Source organism: Leptinotarsa decemlineata, unplaced genomic scaffold (genome assembly GCF_025532065.1).
Source record: "Leptinotarsa decemlineata unplaced genomic scaffold, Ldec_3_MD MMD2_tig00026340_RagTag_RagTag, whole genome shotgun sequence".
Classification (NCBI taxonomy): Eukaryota; Metazoa; Arthropoda; class Insecta; order Coleoptera; family Chrysomelidae; genus Leptinotarsa; species Leptinotarsa decemlineata.
In genome coordinates this window covers 6263376-6286631 of record NW_027412694.1, presented here as the reverse complement: position 1 = coordinate 6286631, position 23256 = coordinate 6263376, and the positions used below count along the sequence as shown (strand labels likewise).

The window sequence follows — 23256 nt, the reverse complement described above, 5'->3', positions numbered from 1 at the left end:
AGAATTAACTGTCTTTAACAAATTTATTTTAACAATACTTCACTATCACAACTAATTTATTTACACCATTAATTTATCTTCACCGTTTGTTAACCGCTCGATTCGCTTTCTTGGTACAGACTACTCTTCGGGACGAATAGCGACGTTTTTATATCGTCAACGAACGTTCCGGATCCCTCTGCGGATTTCGGGACCCATTCGGAGTTTTTGCGGTATGCGTCATGCGTTGGCTGACTGGGACACCGGTCAGGGCCGGCTTCAGATTCATTACAATAATTTACAAGTGTTATTTACTACAATTTTTTTTTTTTGATGACTAAAGGATATTTCTCCTGAAATAACCTTTTTCCCCACTCAGAAAATTCCGACTGGGTTAAAACACCCAGTAAAAGTACAGTTTTGTATTTGGAAGTTTAATAATTAATATTTTCAGCTGTGAATTGGCGCAGTGGAAGCGCGCCCGACTAACGATCGGAAGGTTGGGAGATCGATCCCAACCTCGACCAGATATTTTTCTCGAGAGATTTTATCTAGTTGAAGCTGGGATGATTCTGCAACGTTACATGGCTGACGGACTGCGAATAGCCATGATGCTCCCTAGGTAGCTCGGGGAGTTATTTACATTGCCTATTCAGGACATGAAGTTAATGACCAATGCAGTTGATGCCGATGATACCCAATAACAAAAAAATATTATCTTTCACATTATCACCTTTTCGCAAATATTTTTATTAGGGGAGATACTTCACAGAAATCACAACTGATTTCCTGTTTATTTTCCTTAATGAAGTCAAAATTGGAGAAACAGAATAAAATTCGTTATTTGATTTTGTCGAATTTCAAAATGAAACATTTGTGTTGAATGGTTGAGAAGTAGAAAAGTTTTCTTTGATATTATCAGGTGTGGAATGCAATTTATTTTCAAATTAAGTATAACAAAAAGTTTCATTTTCACTAACTGCTGACACATTCCCTTTTGGTATACATTTCACGTCAATTTTGTCAAATAAACATTGTTCCTACGATTTTTTCTGTTTCTCAAGTTGGGGTATTGACAGATTTTGGAATAAATTTTTACTTTCAAGAGTTTGCAGTGATTTAAAGGAAACACGCAGAAAATGCTAATTGAGATATTCAACTATTTTACTACTGGAAACTTGGTAGTTCTTTCCGACATTGTTTCATCGAAGTGAAATAAATAACGTTGCTTACCTGCAGAGGGTTAGATTCTTCCATTCCCGCCACCCCGTTAAAATGACAGGGAACACAAAACTATAGGCGTTTTTTGGCGCTCATGTATTTAAACGTATTCGTCTGTTTCAAATACATTCATTCTTGCGTTGAAACAATGACGTCACATCAATTATGATTTGAACGTCTTCACGATGATTCAAAACTAGCGTGAAGTTGGTTTTGTAACGAAATTTGACGTTACGCTAAGTCAGTTGTCAATTTCTGCTTTATTTTAATCGTTATAGTTTATAAAGTGCTGAAAACTTTTTATCAAATAAATAAATAAATAAAGCTGGTAAATTATTGTATGCACAAATCCGATTCTAATTGAGATTAGGGAAAATTGGAAAGTTTGTTTGTATTGGTCGGTAGCCGGGTGGTTCGACGTGTGTGCTTTGTTCACTCAGTCAATCAGCCGATATCTGAGTCGATGGTTCAAGTCCCAGGCTGAACGCTCGATTTTCACCTGCTATCGTCCAACCCGTGTTAGGAATCACACGTTAAAAGGTAAAACTTCGTTAGTCCTCAGCTCGCACAAGTTTCCACTTCTGTGGGTTGTCGTTCATAGGGGTGTGATAGCTGGTTAACGAAAAAAATATTTTAAACAATAACAACATATTATTGAATTTGAATCATTCTATTGTGGAGAATCTTATTATTAATGACGTCACTACGAATCATTTTTGAATACACGCTCGAATACGATTAAACGCCAGAAAACACCTCTAGTTTTGAATCATGAGGAATACGTTTCAAATCATAGTTGATGTGACATCATCATTTCAACGCCAGAATGAATGTATTTGAATCACAGACGAATACGTTTTGAATACATGAGCGCCAGAAAACGCCTCATTTAACACAGGGAAGGGGTCCGGGCATCTCTATCTATTTTTGTTTCAAACAAATGTCAAATGTCAATTTCAAATAATCAAAACATTGAAAATGTTCAATGAGTAGTGTCGAAATTTAATTAAAATTCTTCATATCACAACATAAATCACTATGAGTCGGCCGATGTGTCTATTGTTTAGATTTAAATTCAGCAGAGTTCATTTACATTTTAGAAAAATTTCCTCCAGAGGATTTTCACTTATCAATAAATCGTATTTTCCAAATTATAACCTCAAAATCGCAAAAATGAATTTCCATTCAAGTGCTCCTTGCAAAAAAAAATATTTATCAATAATGAAAATATTTATGCCTATGATATTATCACTAAAGATTACGAACAACAGCCACCAGTCAATATTGATCATGAGGTCACTACTCTTGATGAATTCAATACTATACTTAATCAGAACTGGAAAGAATCATCTTCTTCAAACATCGTGAAAGCTTTCATGAGTACTCAGAAATTTTGTTTTTCCAACAATATAACACTATCAGACAGTCGATTTGATAATTTGGTTGATGGTCTGATGGATAACTGTGAAAAACTCAGTGATGATGAACTTATTAATCTCCTGTATTCTATTTCTGACTTTCCTTCTTGTGAAACTTACCATTCTCACAATTTTCATGATATATGGAGCTGTTTGGATGACATTTGTTGTTGGAAAATGACTGACTGGAGTGTAGATACATGTTTTATTGTAGCTAATGCTTGGTACAAACTGAATTTAGGTGAGACAGTCTGAAGGTGGATTCATGTGTCAATCTTAAGTCATTAGGTTGTAAGAGTTCATGTTTTCTATTTGTTACGACTAAAAACTGATGACTCTTGTATTTAAAACCAATAATCTTTAAGACTTATTTCACCACTTGAAACTCACAACTGGTGCATGATTCCACCTTGATTGAATTTTACCCTTATTTATTTTTGAATGGTTGTAGGTAGAATTTGCGATTTTATTTTTGTACTCATTGATAGATTTGTCAAAAAAGCTGACAGATTGAGTAAAGGACAGCTTGTGAACATGTTCTTTTACTTTAACCTTTGCCGCAAACGAGCAGTAGATTTTGAATATGAATTCGCTCTAGAAAAATTCGTCAAATACATGAGTGCAGATGAAATGGCTATTGTGGCTATGGGTTACTTCAAAACAAAAACTAAAATAAAGTTGTTACCTATTATGGAAGCAATGATACAAGAAGTAATTATCAACAGTAAATCTATTCATGAAATTTCGTTAACTGCAATTTTAAAGGTAACTTTATTCATATAGTAAAATAATTTTTCATTCGATTTTATTTTCATAATGGTAAAATGAAATGAATAAAGAGAATATATGCAGGGAATTCAAATAAGTTGTGTAAAATGTGTTTTCCGTTAACCAGCTATCGTACCCCTATGAACGACAACTCTCAGAAGTCGAAACTTGTGCGAGCTAAGGACTAACGAGGTCTTATCTTTTCACGTGTGATTCCTAACACATTATTATTCCATAATAAATAAAAAAAATTACATTCAATGAATGATAGGAGTAAAAGTTGCATTATTTTTAATGAAACTTGTATTTCACAGTTTTTTATATTTTAAGGGGCTGTTCAATTATACTTTTTGAAAATACTTTTTCATCATCATCATACTTTATCATTGACTGTTTACTGATATTATTTTTTCAATAGTGAATTGCCTTATTTTATCACAAATTAAACTTGTTTCAGGTATTGCGTCTATCAAAACCTATAAAATTGTCCAATGAAGTCAGTCATATGTTAGATGTTCTTCAACATGAAATACACCGTCTTTCAGAATTGTGCTGTCTCCACATAGCACTCATGGGTACTGGTGTTCAAACCTATCACGAAACCTCTCTTCAAAAAGCATCTCAGAAAATAGCATCAAATATTACTGATAAAGAAAAAATTCGTTTGAAGGACATTGAACGCATTTTAAATGCACTCACAATGTTCAATTGTGATCCTAAAACCAATCCTGATATTTATGAATCAGCATTCATAGAATTACATAAACAAAACCGGATAGAAGAAAGAATCAAATATCCTAGATGCTTACCTTGTGCTCTGAATTATTTTAGCTTGAGAAATATTTACTCATATGAACTAATGGACAGAATCTTAGATTCAGAATTTATTGAAGAGAGCTATGGAAAAGGTGCAAAAATGTTGGGAAGAGAACTATTTTCTTTAGATTGTTCAATAGAAATAGAGTGTCCCGGATATAAAGGTAACAGATTACCACTAAACTTGAAATATAAAGGTGCCAAGTGGCTGACAGATTTTGCTCCAGCACATGATCAGTGGAAGAAAAAAACAGCAGCCGATAAATTATTTTTAGATACAGCAGACACTGTTAAACAGGTTGTTGGAGATGACAGTTTTATGTTCATACAGCATATTCTTCCACATTTTGCTAAAGCAGGTCAGTACAGTTTGTTTCGTTCAATGTGTGATGTAATAAAATTCAAATCTAATATATCTCCTTAAAATAGGATATCAAACCAGAATCATAATTTCCAACACCAACATTCAACAAATAATAAATGAAAACATGTAGGTAATCATTTCATGAAAAGCTGAAAATCTGTTCAGTCACCTCCTCTTATCATTACTTTTCATTTTAATATCCTTTAGTAAACTCACAGGCTATATCACATATCAGCCAAGTATCTTGGCAATATTCCTTTTGACACGTTTTTCACTGAGTTAGCGTCTTCAGGAGATGAAGCCTTGCCCCAATTCAGAGATCTTGATAACCTGAATAATATTGAGAATCCTATATCATTATTACAGTATGAAAGTGTAAGGCCCTCTTTGATTATTCTATACAACTTTCTAATATTGATTTTCCTCATTAATAAACGCTCTACTAATTTCTGTAAAAATATTGAGAAGTTTTTATGCATTATTTCTGATAGGTAATGAAATTAGTTTATTACATACAATATATGGCAAAAAGTTGTAGTATAATAGTCTTATTGCTATATAAAAAATAAAACCATAACTGCTGGAATGGGACCAGATACCTACAAATTCAAACAAAAGATCAAAAGAATACCTACTCATGACGATATAGTTCAAGACCTGAATAAAGAATCACTTTGTTAATGGGAGTCGTGTATTTCTACAATACTCTCCAACTCTTCTTTAAATATGCTCTATTAACAAGGTTTTTACATTTTGATCAATATTTCATCTACATTTGAATTGCAATTGTAGTTTTTACAGACAATAAGCACTATATACTAACGTAAATGTTTACATTTATGGTTTTTCTTTGGGAAATGATAATTTTATTTGTATATTATTCATATTTATTTAGAAAATGTAAAAGATACTTCTTTCTATAAGTAGCATTGCTTTTCCATTTCTTAAGTCTGATATTCACCCATTTTATTCAAACAAATACTGTTCTTGGAACTTTTCTAAACATATATATATTGAGAATTTCAAGAGGAGTATTATTTTCATTTTGAAATATTTCTGTTATATTCAATTCTTCAGACATCAGATAAATTTTTTGGTAAACAGGTATATTGAAAAACTTGAACATTTATGAGCCATAATAAGTAGCTACTGGTTTTTTATAATTTAAACTATTCATACATAAGGCTGAGTCAGTTTTCATTTTTTCATTATTTTCAAATAACTGTCTTAGTGGCTGAATTGGAAATTAGTAGTATTTCCTAGTGCATATTTGTATTTTAGGAACCCAGAACTGTAGGAACATTATGTTTTACATAATATTTTTTTCAAAAATAAATTCGTATTTATAATCTGCCCTCAGAAAATCGGACAATACCTTGATCAATAAATTCGCCTTTTTCAAAAAACCTAACCTAACCTAACGTTTTATAATATGACAGAGTTGAATAGTAGTAGCATGGTCTGTTCAAAAAATTTGATTTTTGTTAACCAACTGTCGCCCCCCTACGAACAACAACTCTTAAAAGTTGAAACATGTGTGAGCTAAGGATTAACGAGGGCTTACTTTTTAATGTGCGATTCCGATCTTGTTAGCGTTATTAATTGATTTTCACAATGGTTGAATTGAAAATCTCATATATTTTGGAAATTGATTGAAACAGAAAAAATCAACGAAAACATTTTCAAATCATCTATATGTATTCATATTTTATTGGATATTGTAAATAAGTTCTCACATATACCCAATACAAGTTGTAGATATGTGACGAAAATCAATAAATGCAGAAATGTTATGTATATTAAGAGGTATCGTTGTTATTTGGGTATAGCAATTCAAGATGTAACTTTCGTTTTTGAAAAACTATAAACTTAATTAGGACATATGAATTAGTTTTTATCCTATCATGTTGCAACATTTCTGTTAAAATTCACTTCGTTTTTTTCAGATATAATACTCTGCAGAGATAGAACTGGACAATTTGTGAAACCCATTGGTTTTGAAAATTATGTTTTTGGTGATGTAATGTTTCCTTTCAACAATGGTCATTTGAAATGGTTCGCCATTGTTGTGTTGACCTGGAATAATACTATGAAATGTGGTAATGCTTACATGCCTCTTGGAAATATGCTCATGAAGAAGAGACAATTGGAGAAAATGGGATACAATCCAGTGTTTGTTTTCTGGAATGAATTTTTAGATCTATCTAGTGAAATGCGATACAAATATGTAAAAAGTAGAATAGGAAAATAAATATTTGAAACCAAATAATATTTTAAAGTTATTTTGAAGTGACTTTATGTTAAACTGAACACCCCTATATATTAAGTATTTAGGGATTGATATCAGTTTCAATTCGATTTGTGAATGTTACACAGACAAATTGAGATAGAAGCATTTCTTCTGCTTGGCCCAATTTTCAAATAGTCAATAGCAGTGGAGTTTTGATGTGGAACGAATTTAACCAAAATTACCTCATCTACACAGTGGGACTATAAAAAACATTTAGAGATGTATCGCTATCTCCAACTTGGTTGCATTTGTTAATAAAAGTTTCTTGTAGTTCTGGTGTTTTATAAAGCAATTTTTGTTTGAAGGTGTACCTACCACACTTGAGACGTTATGCTATTTGAAAGTTTTTTTCAATCTGTATGTTGAATTAGATTGGAAAAACTAGAATCAAAAAATTTCAAAACAAAAATGTTATGTTCTGTAACGAATATATAATAAAAAATTCACCATCTGAATAGTGGGTTTTTGAATTTAAATGCGTGAATTGCATAGTCCACTATTAACATCTAACACTGTTAAAACTTGAAAAAAAACATCTGATCTTGTGTTTTTCAAAACGAATATTACTGTCTCAAGTATTTCTGAAATTGTTATTGAAGGAAAGACATCCGTAAATCTTAAATTTCAAAGTTCATTATAAACTTGTGCCTAACAAAAATCAGTATTTTCTTATGACTTACTAGTTTCGATTTGAGATTGCTACTTTATTCAATGGGCAGCTTTGACAATTTGTTCATCACATGTAACTGATTTGAATTAAAATTTCGAATCCACAGTCGTACCTAGTAAGTGACCTTCACTAATCTGAAAAAAAAATAGTAATATAGGTATTACTAAAAGTTATCTCATATTTTTACATCTGCATAAAGTTGTCCATTACAAATGTTTATTTTTTTTATTATGGAAGCTTACAAAAGTCCCTGAAAAAGTTAATAAAGACTTCAATGTTATTATATGAAGATCAATTTCAAAAGTAAATTCATAAGTTAACTTTCCTTAAGTAGAAATAACTATTTTAAGAGCTTACTAACTGAAATGTATTGTTAAAGACATACAGCATTATGATTATATTTGAATAAGTATAACAAGATGGTATTCAAAATTCAAATAAACTTCATAATTGACGGATTTGATATTTGAATAATAGATAACCTCAATTGCCTTTTTGGGATGTCATTTGATAGGCGTCCAAACTCTATTATTTTAAGTTTTATTCCAATAATACTTTTTATATTAATACATAATAAAGTTGTTGAAAGATTTCAGTAGTCAAAAATATATTTGAGAATATTTGATTTTTTCAACTGGGCTATAGCAAAATTATAATTACCTAATAGTCATCTCAGATGGCTGTGTTTGAATATGTGTATGAATTTGTTTACTGTAAACAGAAACTCAATTTTAGTATTTTTTCTTTAAAAATCATTTTAAATGGACAAGACTCGTGAAAAAGTGTTTCGCCGTAAAGGTAAGTACCAGTATAATTCATATTTTGAGAGAAATATTTCTACCTCACATATAAAAGTCAATATATTTTCATTTTGACAATACTCAGTCAAAGTGACGTTTTCTCATCTGATTAAAAGATAAGACACTGAAAATATATTATGAAATTTTTGTGTTCCCAAGATATTTTGAGGTAAACAGATGATGTGTCTCGAAAATAAATAGTACCTACGATGGCCAAAATAACTGTTTGATATATCTCCAAGATATATTGGCTGACAGCGGATCTTCTCCAGAATATATAAAAAAATTGTGATGTGAGTAAAAGAACCTAATATTTCGGAATTTATTTCAATATGAGAGCAAAGAAAATTCTTTTCTCAACGATTAATTTCAAATTTACCTATATAAAAAATACTGTGTCATCTAATTGACAGGTTCACTATGAGAGGTGTAAGGTTAGGACTTAGAAACAATAAGTAAAATTAGAAACATCATATTCTGTAGTAATAATCCCAAACAGTAGTAGATTTCAATAGCATAATTAAATACAAGTTTATTCCGTGATATCTAATGCGCATTCAGCATTTGAAAGATTTTTGATTTACCGTTGGTTGACTAAAAATGAGTTTAAAATATCACTGAATAAACTAACTTGTCTGAACTTATACAAATCATGTGTAGTCATAACTACAAGTCCAAATTCCAAAATACGGCATACCTAAAGCAACAGAGAGGTTAATAGATTAACCTATATGACTGTTAAAAACCAAAGAGGTCAATCTGTCGTTTGCATTTGACTGAATTTGTTACAGGACTGATTATTATTATGGAGAATATTCTTTTAAAGAAACGATATTATTCAAGCAAAGCATATTTCGCAATTCGAAGTCGAAGTTGCTAAATAGAACCTCTGAAGTAAATTTCATCCAACATAAATACGGCTCTCGCACACCAGAACTTCAACACTCTTCTCGACGTCCGTTTTAGCAACAAAGTTGGCGTTCTGGTCTGTGAAAGTACATATTCTGTTGGATTCAAAGTCAAAAATTCGAAAAAAGAATTTGAATATCTCCAGAACTGTTCATAGTACGATAAAATTAATTACCTACTATACCATATCTCTGTTAGAAACTATATGTTAAAGTCACAATGTCAAAGTAACAATGAAATAAGCTATTCACCTCATTTATCCTTCAAATTTTCTAAAAAAATATATAAATTCAACGTTGAAAAATTGTATTTGCAATTTTACGTGCAGCCCTGCAGTTGTGGGAAGCTGGGAATGATTTCATTCAGTAGGTTCTTAGTTGACAATAAAATGGGTATTTCAAGTCTAAATGAGAATGAATGAAAACAACAGGAGTTTGAGAAAAATATAAATGGGCGTTTAGGAAAATTATACTGATGTTCACCTATCTACTGGATGCACAGTCGATTTTCTGGGAAAGGCACCACCCACTATTCCCATCCACAATACGGGAAATTACTTTTCGACAACGTCTAGTCAGGTGAATTTTGAAACAGCTCAATATCAACAAGGCGTCTGGTCCTAATGAATTGCTCGTCATCGTACTTAGAAAGTGCGCAAATGAACTCGCATCAGTATTTTGCAGATTTTTCAACCTGTCTTACAAGGAAGGGGGTTTTCCTTCTTATTGAAAGATTGCTCGCGTTCAGCCTATTCCCAAAAAGGGCAAGAAAAATCTTCCAAATAACTATAGGCCAGTCGCTTTGCTGTCAGTGATATCAAAAATCATGGAGAAATCCGTAAAATATCATATCCTCAAATATTTGGAAGGCTTTATGATCTTGATCGATCTTCAATATGGCTTTCGGAAACAAAGATCAAAAAGCGACCTTCTATGGTATGTCACCCATATTTGGATTACGCAATCGATAAATATAGAGAGTCAAGATATGTTGCGCTTGATATTTCTAAGGCATTTGGCCGTGTGTGGCATGAGGATGCTATGGCTTGTAAGATCTTTTTTGTGTATGGCTCTCCAGCTTCCTGAAAGAACGTTCCCTGCAAGTGGCCGTCGATGGATATCTCTCGAATACTTTAACCATCAACGCTGGTGTTGCTGACGACAGCACGACAGTTACCTCGTAATTCCATTTGGATTCCAGGACATCGGGGGTGGATGCACATCCTCACCGGTAGCAGGAATGAGGATCTAAAACTGATTTCGAATTGGGGTGAATATAACCAGGTTCAATTCAATGCCACAAAAACCCAGGCATCGGTTTTCTCCATAAAGATAAATGTCTCCGTACCGGATATAATAATGACAGTACAGACAATTTCGTTTTCTGCTTTGAAAAGTTTGTTGGGGGTTAAAAGGGACACCAACGTGTCTTGGCACTGGTCGCTGGAATTGCAAAGGCTGCTTCTCAAAAGCTTGGAACACTGTTCCGAACCAACTCAGACCGGACCTTCTTCGGAATATTGCTCTCATGTATTGAGCTCCGCCCTTAAGCATACCCTGAAGCTGTTGGATTCCATCCAGAAAAAAGCCATTTGCCTGATTAGAGACACGAACATCACTTGCAACCTTAGTCTGGAACATCGAAGAAAGGTTGGAGATTTGTCTCTCTTTTATAGATACTTTCACGGGAAGTATTCAAGTGACTTGGCACATTCGATTCCACCAAGAACGATGTATATCAGGAATACGCGACGGACTGTGGCTGCTCATCGTTTTGAGGTACACTGAGAACACCTCGAACTTCACTGTTCAAGAACTATTTCATTTGGAGAATTGCGTTCATGTGGAATAAACTTCCTGCGGACGTTTTTCCAAATGAATTTAATGTCCAGCGATTCAAATTCAATGTGAATCACTATTTTCGCACAGGCACCGCTCTTAGAAGTCCTTAAGGATTTTCCTGTGGTGCTTGTGTTCTTGAAAAAAATCTATGTAAGTGGATATATTTTTCATATTTGTTCATATCTTTCAATTGATCTATAGTGCATTTTTTAATGATTGACCCAGAGGTGAAAAGTCATAGAGTTCATTGAACATCGGTGAGAACGAAAATGGAGTAGTTCTTTGCAATATGAAAGACCTTATTGGCAAGTAAGAGAAGATTGGGATATCAATATATCTTCTGTTGAAGCTCAATTCAATCAAATAACGAAGTGTCAGTGTATTCTCAGAAAAACAGCTATGGTACATGAAGGGATGAGTATTTCTTCCATTCAAGGAATTATCAGATCCGTGATGAAAAATGAAACAATCATTTATTATTAACCTTACACTGCCGATCCTCCTGGGGTTGGAAACAAAGTCTCTACAAGGGTTCTGGGAAGGGTTGCAAAGCGCCAGTTGAAATTAATGTTAAAAAATCTTATTGGTAAAATGATAATTGAAGGACTTTGAAAGCTGGCACAAATTAATAATATATATATATATATATATATATATATATATATATATATATATATATATATATATATATATATATATATATATATATATATACGTATATATAATTAGATATTTTATCGAGTGTGCATGATATAAATCAAAAATGAAAAATTCGTGGATACAGCACTCCAAACAGGGGGGCAAACCGCGGACACGTGTTTCTGGCTTTTGGCCTCATCAGCGCGGTGCAGCCAAGTGTGAAGATGGGCAACACTTGTTTGCCGAAAGCAGGAAACAACACAAACGCACGGAGTCAACAACAGGAGCCAACCGCACATTTGTGGTTCCAGTTAGAAGACCTAGAATTCCCAGGCTACATCTAACACGACCACGTAGGCAGCTATAGCTACCTGCGTGACATCCGGGTCCAGGATATGAATACAATTAGAGATTTTATCGAGTGTGCATGATATAAATCAAAAATGAAAAATTCGTGGATACAGCACTCCAAACAGGGGGGCAAACCGCGGACACGTGTTTCTGGCTTTTGGCCTCATCAGCGCGGTGCAGCCAAGTGTGAAGATGGGCAACACTTGGCTGCATATATATATATATATATATATATATATATATATATATATATATATATATATATATATATATATATATATATATATATATGAAGTATGCACCTGTTTTCATTAATCATCCCTCAGATCCGTATTTGCTACATCCAAAATTAAACGGTTTTCTACATTGAGGCAATTTTTCTGTTTGCTTAGTATTTGGGCTATTGACGAACATGTCAACTTGCACAAGTAGGAATGAAATATTTCAAAACTTCAGAAGTAATTGGTGGCTATTCTGATTTTTTAAATCAAAAAGTATCCAAACTTAACACTTTCAAATTCAAAGAGCAACATTTTCTTTTAGGTTGGTGGCCAAAATTGATTCACTAAGAGCTTCATTAAAAAATAATGACATAAACTGCTTTCTGCGATAACGTCAACGGTCTAGGGATGACCAGATAAAAATATTGTCCAAATATTATTTGCTAAAGTAAATCTATTATTCTTTACATTTATGGGCAAATTTGTCTTCGGTATCAGAATTATTTTTGGAAAACTTTTCTGATATTTAGGGGCTTGAAATTTCATGTTTTCTAAAATAACGTATTCATAGGACATACCTACATATTGGTTCATAAAAAATTCCTGAAAATATTTTTGATACTAATTAGCAAAAGTTAAATCAACAAGAAATCGTGATCTATCAGAAAAATATTTCATGTAATCGACAATTTCCTTTTGCTTTTGTAACAAACAAATTTTATATCCTCTCAAGTGACCTTTTCAGATAGCGTAACAAGGCTTCCTAAAGTGTATGAAAACGGACGAAAGGATGCACCTCGTCCTAGAAGTAGAAGCGTTTTTACAAGTTCTCATGCTAGCGATGATTTACAACCTAGAGATGTAGTTCGATATGAGGGACCCACCCCTAGGCCCCCGTTCGTGCCAAAACCAATTATCGTTAAGAATTACTTCTCGGAAGATTATAATGTAAGTATATTTTATGAAATTAATTCTAGTACCTACACACATGCCGGTATGTGAATTTTTGATATTATCCGACTTTGAATTTAACTTATTTCAGAGACACAAACAAATATTTCAAAGAAATGATTGAAAAACACGGAAAATTACTGTTTCACCAACTCAATATGAATTATGGAATAAATAAAGTCCGCAACAAAAGGAAGTTTTCTTTTGGGATAGAGAGAAAAAACTTTTTTCATTTTGCCATGTGCTACCCTAAACCTGCCAAATTTGAACTTTTTTCGAAAATCTCTAAAAAAACCTTTTTATTTCGAAAAATACCGAAAAAAGTTTCTTAGTTTCCAATTTATACCTTTTTTCCAAATTTGAACTCCCCATTGCACTACGGAAGTGCAGAAGGGATTTTTGCTCTGAAATCACGACTTTAAAATTCGAAATTTCGAATTCAACCTCGAAATTACGACTTTGAACTCCAAGTTTCGACTTCAATCTCGAAATTTCGACTTAAATCTTGAAACTACGACTTCAAACTCTAATTTTGGAGACCAAAGTCGAAATTTTAGAAGTGTAAAAAAATTAAAGCAAAATAACTATAACCAAATTCACAATTGATAACATTCATCCCAATTATCTCAAAAAGAACCCGAATTCATCATTCAATATGTCGTCCTTCCCCTTCTATACAAATTATAGTCCTTTCATTCACTTTGTGGCATTTTTAATAAATAGGGAATTTATGTTAGCACAACATTCTGGTCTGTGCTCATACACTTTGAGTTTCAGATAACCCTATAAAAATCAATTGAAGATAAGTCCGGTGATCTTGGTGGCCAATAATCTTCACAATTTCGTCCTATCCTTTGCCCCTAAATATCTGGTTTAGGTACCCTTTCCTTGGACTGTCCCTCGAGACTTCGTAGCGAGCGGACGTGTTTTCGGAACAGAGAGAGTTGTTGAATGAATGTGTTTAATATTCAACGATAATGGAATTGAATTAGTGGTGTGATAAAACATTATAAGTGACGGTTAGAAATAATCGTAAAATAATTATTTGTGAAATAGACACATCAAAAAGTATATATAAAACAGTGCTATACGTGAATATTGGAATCTTTGCTATCAACATCGAGGAAAGAAAAGTTTATCTTATCGTGTTTTTAAGCCGAAACACGATAAGATTAATCGGAGGATGTTTTTACATTTCTTATCGGGCGAAAGGCGATAAGATGGCATTCGCCAAAAATTAGAAAGGTGGTATTCGCCAAATATTAGAAAACATGGATTATAGAAAGAAGTGAAAACCATTTGATGTGGATGGAGAGTATGAAGAAAGGGAAATTTTCCAACCGAGGATTGGAACTCCGAGAACGCCACCTCTCTTGATAGGAGGTGATGAAAGTACGTCGGGAAAAGTGCTTAAGAAGCGGAGGGTGATTGACACCATTATCCAAAAGGCGAGGCACACAATGCAGGAAACCGCGAATGAGATCTTAAATAGATCTGAAGAAAAAATTGATCAACTTCGAGATGAGCTAAACCGGAGCCTACGTGAGAAAGAGGAAAGGGAAGCAGCTGAAGAAATATTCATAGAGATAGGGAAACCAGGGCAGGATAAACAAGTTAGGGGCCATAAGGAGGAGTCCTATCGCCTAACTTCCAGGATTGGAGAGATGGTGGAGACAATCCAAAAGGCCACGACTAGGTATTCATCTGGTAAAATTCAATTTAACAAGGAAGAGCAGAACGCTGTAAGTGGTGGTTTACAGCAGATAGCGATGCTATAGGTGCTATAACAGTGCTATAACAGTATGCTAGGAGAGAGAGTGAGAGAATTGGAGAAAGACTGAAACAGCAGGAGAATGAAAGGGAAGTCACAACGGCGCTAGCTGCGAGACTAGAAGGATGGTTCAATGGAATATGCAGTGAATGGAAAGGGATGAAAAAAATAGTAGAAGAGATAGGAAGATATTCAAATAAAGGGTTTGTCAAACCCCGCCAAGATAGGGATAGAAGCGAACAAACCTCGGTAGGAAGGGAAAATACGGCAACGTCAATAGAAGGATCAGGCGGGCTGACAACAACAGAAATGGAGACGGGTGGCAAAACCGAGCATGGATTCCAGGAGGTCCAGAATAGGCGCAGGAACAGGTGAAGGGGTAAGAAGGGTAAGATGGCATATCCTACGGAGATTGGTAGGCCCAAGCAGCCAAGGGAAGGGTGGAAAACACCACCTCCATTTGAGGAAGAAATTGTAATAGTGAAGAACGATCAGAAGGATGTAACACCAGCTGCGAGAATAGTAAGAGAGCAACTCATAAAAAAAGGAAGTATGAATTACGTGGACGCAGTGACCAGAAACCTGAGTGAGGCAGTTGTGGTCAAAGGAAGGACAGAGGAGGCCAGGAAGGAAATAAAGAACGTGCTTCAAGAAGATAGTAGGGTGAGTGTAAAGTCGGATCAAAAGCCAAATCCCCATGTTCTGCTCACAGGTGTGGAGAAGGGATATGGGGATGTGGAATTGATCCCCCTCCTGTTGAAGCATAACCCCGAATTGAATGAAGGTCTCACATAGGAGGAAGTGGAGCAAATAAAGATGAAAAAGAGGAGAGAATGCAGATGGAACAAATGGAAAGAGAACGTGATCGTTGAAGTGAATCCGAAGCTCTTTCGTAGACTGATGCGAATGGAGGTAGTTAGCATAGACCTAATGACTATTTATGTTGAAGAACATAATAGTGTTGTAGTGTGTTACCAATGTTGCCGATTTGGACACACAGCAAAGGCGTGCAGACAAGAACCGGCGTGCCACAAATGCGGAGGGCAGCATGAGGGTCATGAATGTAGAGGTGATCAGGGGCTTGGCTGCGTTAATTGCAAGAGAGCCGGAGTGAATGCGAGTGAGAGGAGGCACTCGGCAATAGATCCGAAGTGCCCGGTGTATATGAGGACAAAGAAGAAGGACGAACTATGTTCACAATACTACAGATTAACGTAGGGAAAGGACGAGAAGCAACAGCACTACTGCGGAAGACCGTGGAAGAGCGGGGCTCCGCAGTGGTGTGTGTGCAGGAGCCTTGGGTAAGAGAACCAAATTGGGAAGGATGGGTTAGATATGATGGAGGAGAGGGTAGAAAAGTAAGAACATGGGTTCGTAGCAATTTTGAAAGCTTGGCCCTCATGAATGCAAGAAGCATGAATGGGTAGGGATAGCTGTAGGGAATAAGAGAAAAAGCATGAGAATCATGAATGTGTATGATGAGCCGGGTGGAAAAAGAAACATCAGAATGGATGAAATTCGGATGATTTTTGATCAATGGGAAGGACGAAAGATACTGGTCGGGGACGTGAATGCAAAGAACGTTGCATGAGGTAGTAACACAACGGATGAGAGAGGAGAGGATCTGCTAGATTGGGTAATCGAAAGGGGATACACTATCGAGAATGTATGTGGGAGTCCCGCCACTTTCCACAGCAATAGGGGGCGAGAGTTGGGTCGACCTGACCGTAAGTGGAAATGTACAGGTGAATGATTGTAAGGTCAGTATGGATGAGACACTGAGTGACCATAGAATGATTGAGTTTACCGTGATGGGGTTGCCGAAGATGAGAAGAGTGACTGTAACGAATGTAACAAGGATGCAGATGCTCGCCGACTACCACCCAGAAAGGTTAGACACGAAAGAGGAGATTGATAGTGAAGCGAAAAGGCTTCAAGGGATACTGAAAGAGACATATATGAGACATATACCTAGGAGTGAAAGGGTGGTGGATACAGAGAAAGAATGGTGGAACGTGGAGCTAGAAAGCATATGAAGGTGCTTTCTAGCACCTTCGTGTGCTTTCTAGCTCCTAGGAAGGAGGAGAGAAGCACAGAGTACTAGGAATGTAGGAGAAAGGTTGAGACGAATGAATGATTACAAAAGAGAGAGGAATAGGTATAAAATAATGGGATCGAGCCTATCGATTTCTTAAAGATAATAGAGCCAGGGAAATGCCATCGAATATCGAAAGAGTGGATGGAACCTTCACCGAGGGGAAGGAAGAAACCAGCAGGATGCTGGTTGATGACGATACTCCGGGCAGGCGGCGAATAAGAGAGAGAGAAAGCAGGGGTAGTGTGGAGAAGAAGAATCGGCCTTTACAGTCGGGGAGCTCCGTCGGAAGCATAGAGGAAAGATGGAAGCTGATATGTGGCTGGGGTACAACGAAAGAAATCACAGAATGCATGTACATACCAGCGAGAAGGGATGAAAGACTTCCAGTCATCAGGACAAATGAGAGAGAGTTAGAGATAAGAATGAATGTAAGATACCTCGGGGTTGTGGTGGACACTGGGTTGACTACCACAAAGAGGTGAGAAAGAAGATGAGTGAATTGGCGGGAAAACTAAGGAGGTGGACCGGAAAGAATGTTGGGCTCAGGAGAGAATGCGTGCGAATCATCTATGAAAGGTACTATGGGATACAGAGTGCATGACAGTGGAGTAAAAAGGCAGCTGAGCGCAGTGCAGAGGCCCTTCCTGATCGCTTCAAGCGGGGAGTACAGGACAACGCCAACGGCTGCGCTCTTCGTGATTTCCCACTACACGTGGAAGCGAGGGCAAGATACTGGAAATGGAGTATGAATGGTACAAGAAAGATTGAAGATAGAGTGAAAGGAGGTGATAGGGTAGCCCCATGGATGCAAGTGACATTGATGGAGGAAGCGGAGGTAGAAAGAATGACCGAGGTGCATGTGGACGCCGGGATAAGGTTAGACAAAGGAAGTGTAGGAATAGGCTGGGCATGGGAGAGAGGGGGGTGAAAGGGTCACAGGGAATGTATCCCGTGATTTTCGAATTCTTGGAATACTTATGCTCCGGTTGCTCTCGTCTGGTGACTGGGTCGTGAGTAAGTCTAGGAAAATGTCATGAAAAATCCGTTCTCTAATTCAGAATTCTTTAAGTTTTTTTTTTGTTTTTATGGGCGCCACCCAGCTTGTTTTCTCTAAACTGGGAAATATAAAAAAACACTTTCACGGACTTTCGGAGAAGGCGGGTTTATTGCCACAATAAATATTAAATTGTATATTAATAATTAATATATAAAAAAATATCGGTACCCGGAGTAACGTTACCCTTGGCTTACACTTCAAAATTAACACTTATTTTCTTTCTAACGACCCCAAGGGTCACAATAATAGTACGTATATGTGGGAACTAAATATTTGTTAGGATTATCTTTTCTAATCCAGAGCTCGCCTTTTGCAAAATCAGGCAGGGAAGGTTAAATAATCCAGAAAGGGAAATATGCTGGAAGTCTAACGGTACACGGGGAAATTTCTCCTACGTCCTTGCACAATTTCCATATGAAAAAAAAAATAGATTCGGTCTGACCTTAGGATCCAACTGATTGAAGTCCAAGGTGAAAATTATTTATTCATCATTTCCTATCCAACTGCACCAATGAATTATTGTGATTAATAGTAATCTCCGTGTTACCAATTTCTATGTAAAAACGGCGTTATTGATATGATAAGGTATGGAGGCCTGACAGATCTACAAAAATAAGAATTGAATTTAACTTTTGATTCAACGATATAATTGTCAAAACGGATAAGGATGCAACCTACCTTCTTCCCAGAACAGCCTCCAAAATTCCTTTACATATCAACAGGTACAGGAATGTGATTTCGCTTCTTTTGATAAACCAACGAAAAATTTTGTACCAGCTAATCTTCTCGACTCCTTCGTTCTCGATCTCTTTACCGTTCTGTTAGTGGGGACATGCGCAAATTTGAATTCCAATATTTAAATCAATTAAATCTTTGAATTAGCATACGGTATGCAACCTTCCTTACCCTAGTAAATATGTTTATTCCAAATATCTACCGCGTTACTTGTTAATTTAGTAAGGTCATTTCGATTCTCTCTGAGGGATCTATACCCAGGTTAACAAAATTATCCCAACGTTTCTGAAGTGTTCAAATTTTACGTTACAAATGAAAGAGTCAACGAACAGAGCACTATGAATGAGGCGGAGATGATTGCGATCGAGAAGGTGATGGATATGTGGAGTACGGAAGAGAGCGTCATGATAGTCAGTGACTCCGCAGTGGCTGTGGAAGGGATGAAAATGGGGAGAACAAAGAATAAGAGGGTGGCAATGATTCAGAGAAAGAATGAGGAAAGGAGTGGAAGGAAAGCACGGACCGGTATTATATGGCGAAAAGGTCACTCAGTAAACAACCTGGGTAATCGGAAGGCCCACGAGGAAGCCACAATGGGGTTGGACAGAGAGAGCGTGACGTGGAAGGTGAGGAGGATAGGTAGTAAGATTGAAGAGCGAAAGAGAATAAAGGAATGCATCAAGGGCTACTGGCAAAGGAAATGGGAGAGCGGTACGACTGGGCGACTGTTTTACAAGTTTTGTAAAACAGTTGAACATGAACCGTTGGATCTGTCAAGGAAGGACGTGCAATTGCTAACAGGGCACGGTAACTTCCCAGGATACCTGGCTAGGTTCAACCTGGAACCGGAAGTGCCGAGTCCCTGTGGATACGGAGAACCAGAAACGGCAGATCATGTGATAGAGAGATACATGGACGGGGACAGGACTGGATGGCGCGAAAGGAAGGAACGAATAAAAAGGGGAGATAACACTAAGGGTAAGGAATGAAAAAAGGTATGATTGGATAAGATTCGTGAATGAATGGGCGGAGAATGTGGTTAGTAACGAATGATAAAATGAAAGGAGACAGCTGCGACTTACAGCGGAGTCAGGAATTGAAATAAAGCATGAGAACTTAGTCAGGCTACGTAGACCGCGAAGGCGACACAAACCTGCCAAGTTGGGTGATGGAATAAAAGAAAAGATAGATAGGCATTATTATTAAATTGTTATTAGTGTATATTGTTATTTGGAGCAGAGAGTTAATTTTATGTTTTATCTTATATTTTTTTATTATTGTAGAAGGACTGGGTATTGGTTGATTATGTTTATGTGAATGTGAATATGTAATTGTATGATTATTGTAATATTATGATTTTATAAATAAAGAAAAGGGTCTTCTGCCCCGCTAATTCGTCCTCCCGCATTGTCGGCGTTCTGCGTCGGGGATGCGTGACGGGAGTGAGTTAGGAGGAGTAGGGGTTCCCTTGACAGTGGTAGCGGTAGATAGAGGGAAGATGTTCAGGTACTATTTCATTTCTTCTTCAATGAGTTGTTCTTCTTCATTATACCTTATTGGCTAATGTGATATCTTGAAACGATTGTTCACATAGCCAGTTTCTTTGAATGATCTCAATGTACTTCCAATGGGTCTATAGTAAATATTTCTTCCTGGATGCCGGTGATGAAAAATACAAGCAATATATCGATATCGCACATTCTCACCACAAAAAAAAGGATTTCCACTTTGTCTTGTATGGATAACATTGTACATAAAGCTTATTTCTGAATTATAAATGTAGGAACATCGAAAACAAAACAACTTGATTTATTAAACGCAGTGATTTAAGATTACCCGAAACTAAAAATTTGTTTCGAAAGCCTAGGTACTGAGTAAAATTTTATTTTGATTCGATTAACTTTTTTTTCCGAGATTTTGCTTTAGTCTTGTATTGTTTGAAATCTTATATCATGTTTTGTCCAATTCGCCAGAACTAAAATACTTTGAATAGTTATGAAACTGTAGATTATTGTTTAGTTTTCGGAAAAATATATTTTGGATTTGTTTGTAACTGAATTATTGGTCAAATAGTAATGGAACTGGTTGAAAATTTATTATAAAAAAAATACGGAGAGAAACTCATTAACTCGAATATTGACAATCAACTTCCTCACCTTCAGAATCCGAATCAGTTTTATAATGACATGCAACAACAGAGACACATTTCTGGAGGTGTATATATATTTTTTTCAGATAACAGGCAAATGTAACAAGAAATGACAACAAAGTATCATATAATTGAAAATTATCAAATTTGTATCAAGTTTCGTTCGAGTCGTTAGAGCGAAAGATTCGAAAAAAAAAAAAATGGATGAGAGTCGAAGTGACAGCAGTTAGTTCCAATTTGAAAAAAAGTATAAAATTGGAAACTGAACAACTTTGTCTTGCGTTTTTCAAAATTTCAAAAAAAAAAAACAGGATTTAGAGTAGCACATCACAAAAGGAAAGAGGTTGTTTTCTACTCACTTGATCTCCCTCACTGTGAAATCAAATTCCGAATGAATCTTATAAAAAAAAATACTTCCATTTGTTGCACACTCTATGTGACACTGTAGATAGCGAAAAAGTTCTACAAATTATATGGAAATTAAAGTTACATTTCACCAAGCTGATAGGTACAGACCATTTTTTTGCTATTTTGGAAATGGTAAGACTTTAAAGGTTGGCTGATAGGTTGTCTATTTGGGAATGAAATAAAAATATTTCTGCAGATCGCGATTATCAATGGCAGTTTTTGAGATATTCGTAAAAAATTATTTTGCCGGATGTCGTCTGTTGGCTTTGCTGATCAAATTGATTGAATTGATCAAAATAGAATAGAGAAACATCTTTTGTTGTTTTATCAAATGCCTTATCGATCCAGGGCATAGAGAGGTTACGTTTATATGTATTGTATCGAGTTCTGCGTTAAACATCTATTGATGAGCAGGCTCTTTCTACATCCATCGACTCCTCTCTCCGACCCTCTCTGCTCATATATCCGTTCGAACACTCGGTCAACTGCGTGTGAGTATTCGTGTGTAAGAGATCTGTCTGTTCTGTTTAAAATCTGTTTTTTCGTTAACCAGCTGTCGCACCTCTACAAACGACAACCCGCAGAAGTTGAAACTTGTGCGAACTAAGGACTAACGAGGTCTTACCTTTTAACGTGTGATTCCTAACAGGGTTGGATGATAAAACTGAAAATCGATCGTTCAGGCTGGAGCTTGAACCAGATGCTCTTTAACAACTTATAACACGGATTTAAACATGTAATCGGTTTTCTAGATGGTCTTTAAAAAGGTTATTCCAAATATTTACTTATTATCTGTTTAATTCTCAGTTTATTACAATACTAAAAATAAAATATTATCTTTCTTACGTTTTTGATTCATCAGCATAATTTCGTTGATTAAGAAAGTACGTATTTTCAACAGCTTGAAGAAAATGATTTCATATGAAATATATTCATTTTACCAAATATTTCAATCATGAATAAAATGTATATATTTACATCCATTAACAAACGTTATGAAGGTGACAATCATGTAAACATAAACATAAATAATTTGTGTCATCTCATTACGAACGTAGTTGTTTAGAACTGTTTTGATCTATTTACAGACGTATGACCGTATGACCGATATTTTGCAAAAAATAATTTACCGGGTAGGTGTTGTAAGTACGTTGAAAAATGGGGTAAATTTCAATTTTTCTTAAAAATATATATTTATTCATCAATTTCTGTTTTGACCCCTTCAAAGTAGCCTCCCCCCCACAGATATAATACACTTTTGGTAGCTTTTTTTCCAATCCTCGAAGCAATTCTGATATGCACTTTTTGATATATGTCCTTGAGCTCTATCAGCGATTCGGTATTTATCTCCTCAATCGTCGTAACGCCGTCCTTCCATGAGTCTCAATGTTGGGAATAGAAAAAAGTAGCAAATCTGGTGAATATTGTGGCTGAGGCATGATTACTGTATTGTTTTTGGTCAAAAAATTACGACAAAGCAATGACTAGTGAGCAGGTGCATTATCGAAATGCAAAAGCCATGAATTGTTTTTCCACAATACCAGACGTTTTCTTAGTATTGCTTCTCGCAAGCGTTATGTGGCAAGAACTCTTGATGCACTACGCCACAGTGATCGAAGAAATCAGAGAGCAAGACCTTGACATTTGATCAAACTTGGCGTGTTTTTTTTGGTCTTGGCTCACTTGGGCTCTTCCATTCGGACGATTTGACTTTGCTTTCGATGTCATAACCGTATACCCATGATTCGTCACCAGTTATGATCCTTTTAAGCAAATCTGAATCGACGTGTATGTCATTCA

The 23256-nt window shown here is 35.7% G+C and overlaps 2 protein-coding genes and 1 long non-coding RNA gene across 4 annotated transcripts in view; 2 read left to right on the top strand and 1 right to left on the bottom strand.

The window, feature by feature from the left end:
- The first annotated feature begins 2145 nt into the window (after window positions 1-2145).
- On the top strand, window positions 2146-7127 carry LOC111515740 (FAST kinase domain-containing protein 5, mitochondrial). Its single transcript, XM_023171939.2, has 4 exons — window positions 2146-2859; window positions 3070-3383; window positions 3844-4561; window positions 6513-7127. Exons 1-4 carry the CDS (start codon window positions 2577-2579, stop codon window positions 6815-6817), a joined length of 1620 nt encoding a protein of 539 aa, XP_023027707.2. The 5' UTR covers window positions 2146-2576; the 3' UTR covers window positions 6818-7127.
- Window positions 4433-8163, bottom strand: LOC111515741 (uncharacterized). Its single transcript, XR_002723588.2, has 4 exons — window positions 7888-8163; window positions 7714-7776; window positions 7537-7660; window positions 4433-4896 (listed from the first exon to the last, which is right to left on the bottom strand). It is a non-coding gene; the product is annotated as an uncharacterized lncRNA (long non-coding RNA).
- A 10-nt stretch (window positions 8164-8173) lies between these two features.
- LOC111516587 (uncharacterized) overlaps window positions 8174-23256 on the top strand; it is a 36986-nt gene continuing 21903 nt past the window's right edge. Inside the window, exons 1-2 of one of the 2 annotated variants that reach the window (XM_074183596.1) lie at window positions 8174-8324; window positions 13033-13235. In XM_074183596.1, the coding sequence (XP_074039697.1) occupies window positions 8288-8324; window positions 13033-13235 (240 nt within the window). In that variant the 5' untranslated portion in view covers window positions 8174-8287. Of the gene's footprint in view, window positions 8325-13020; window positions 13236-23256 lie in introns of both variants that reach the window. The other variant, XM_074183595.1, reaches the window with a different exon arrangement.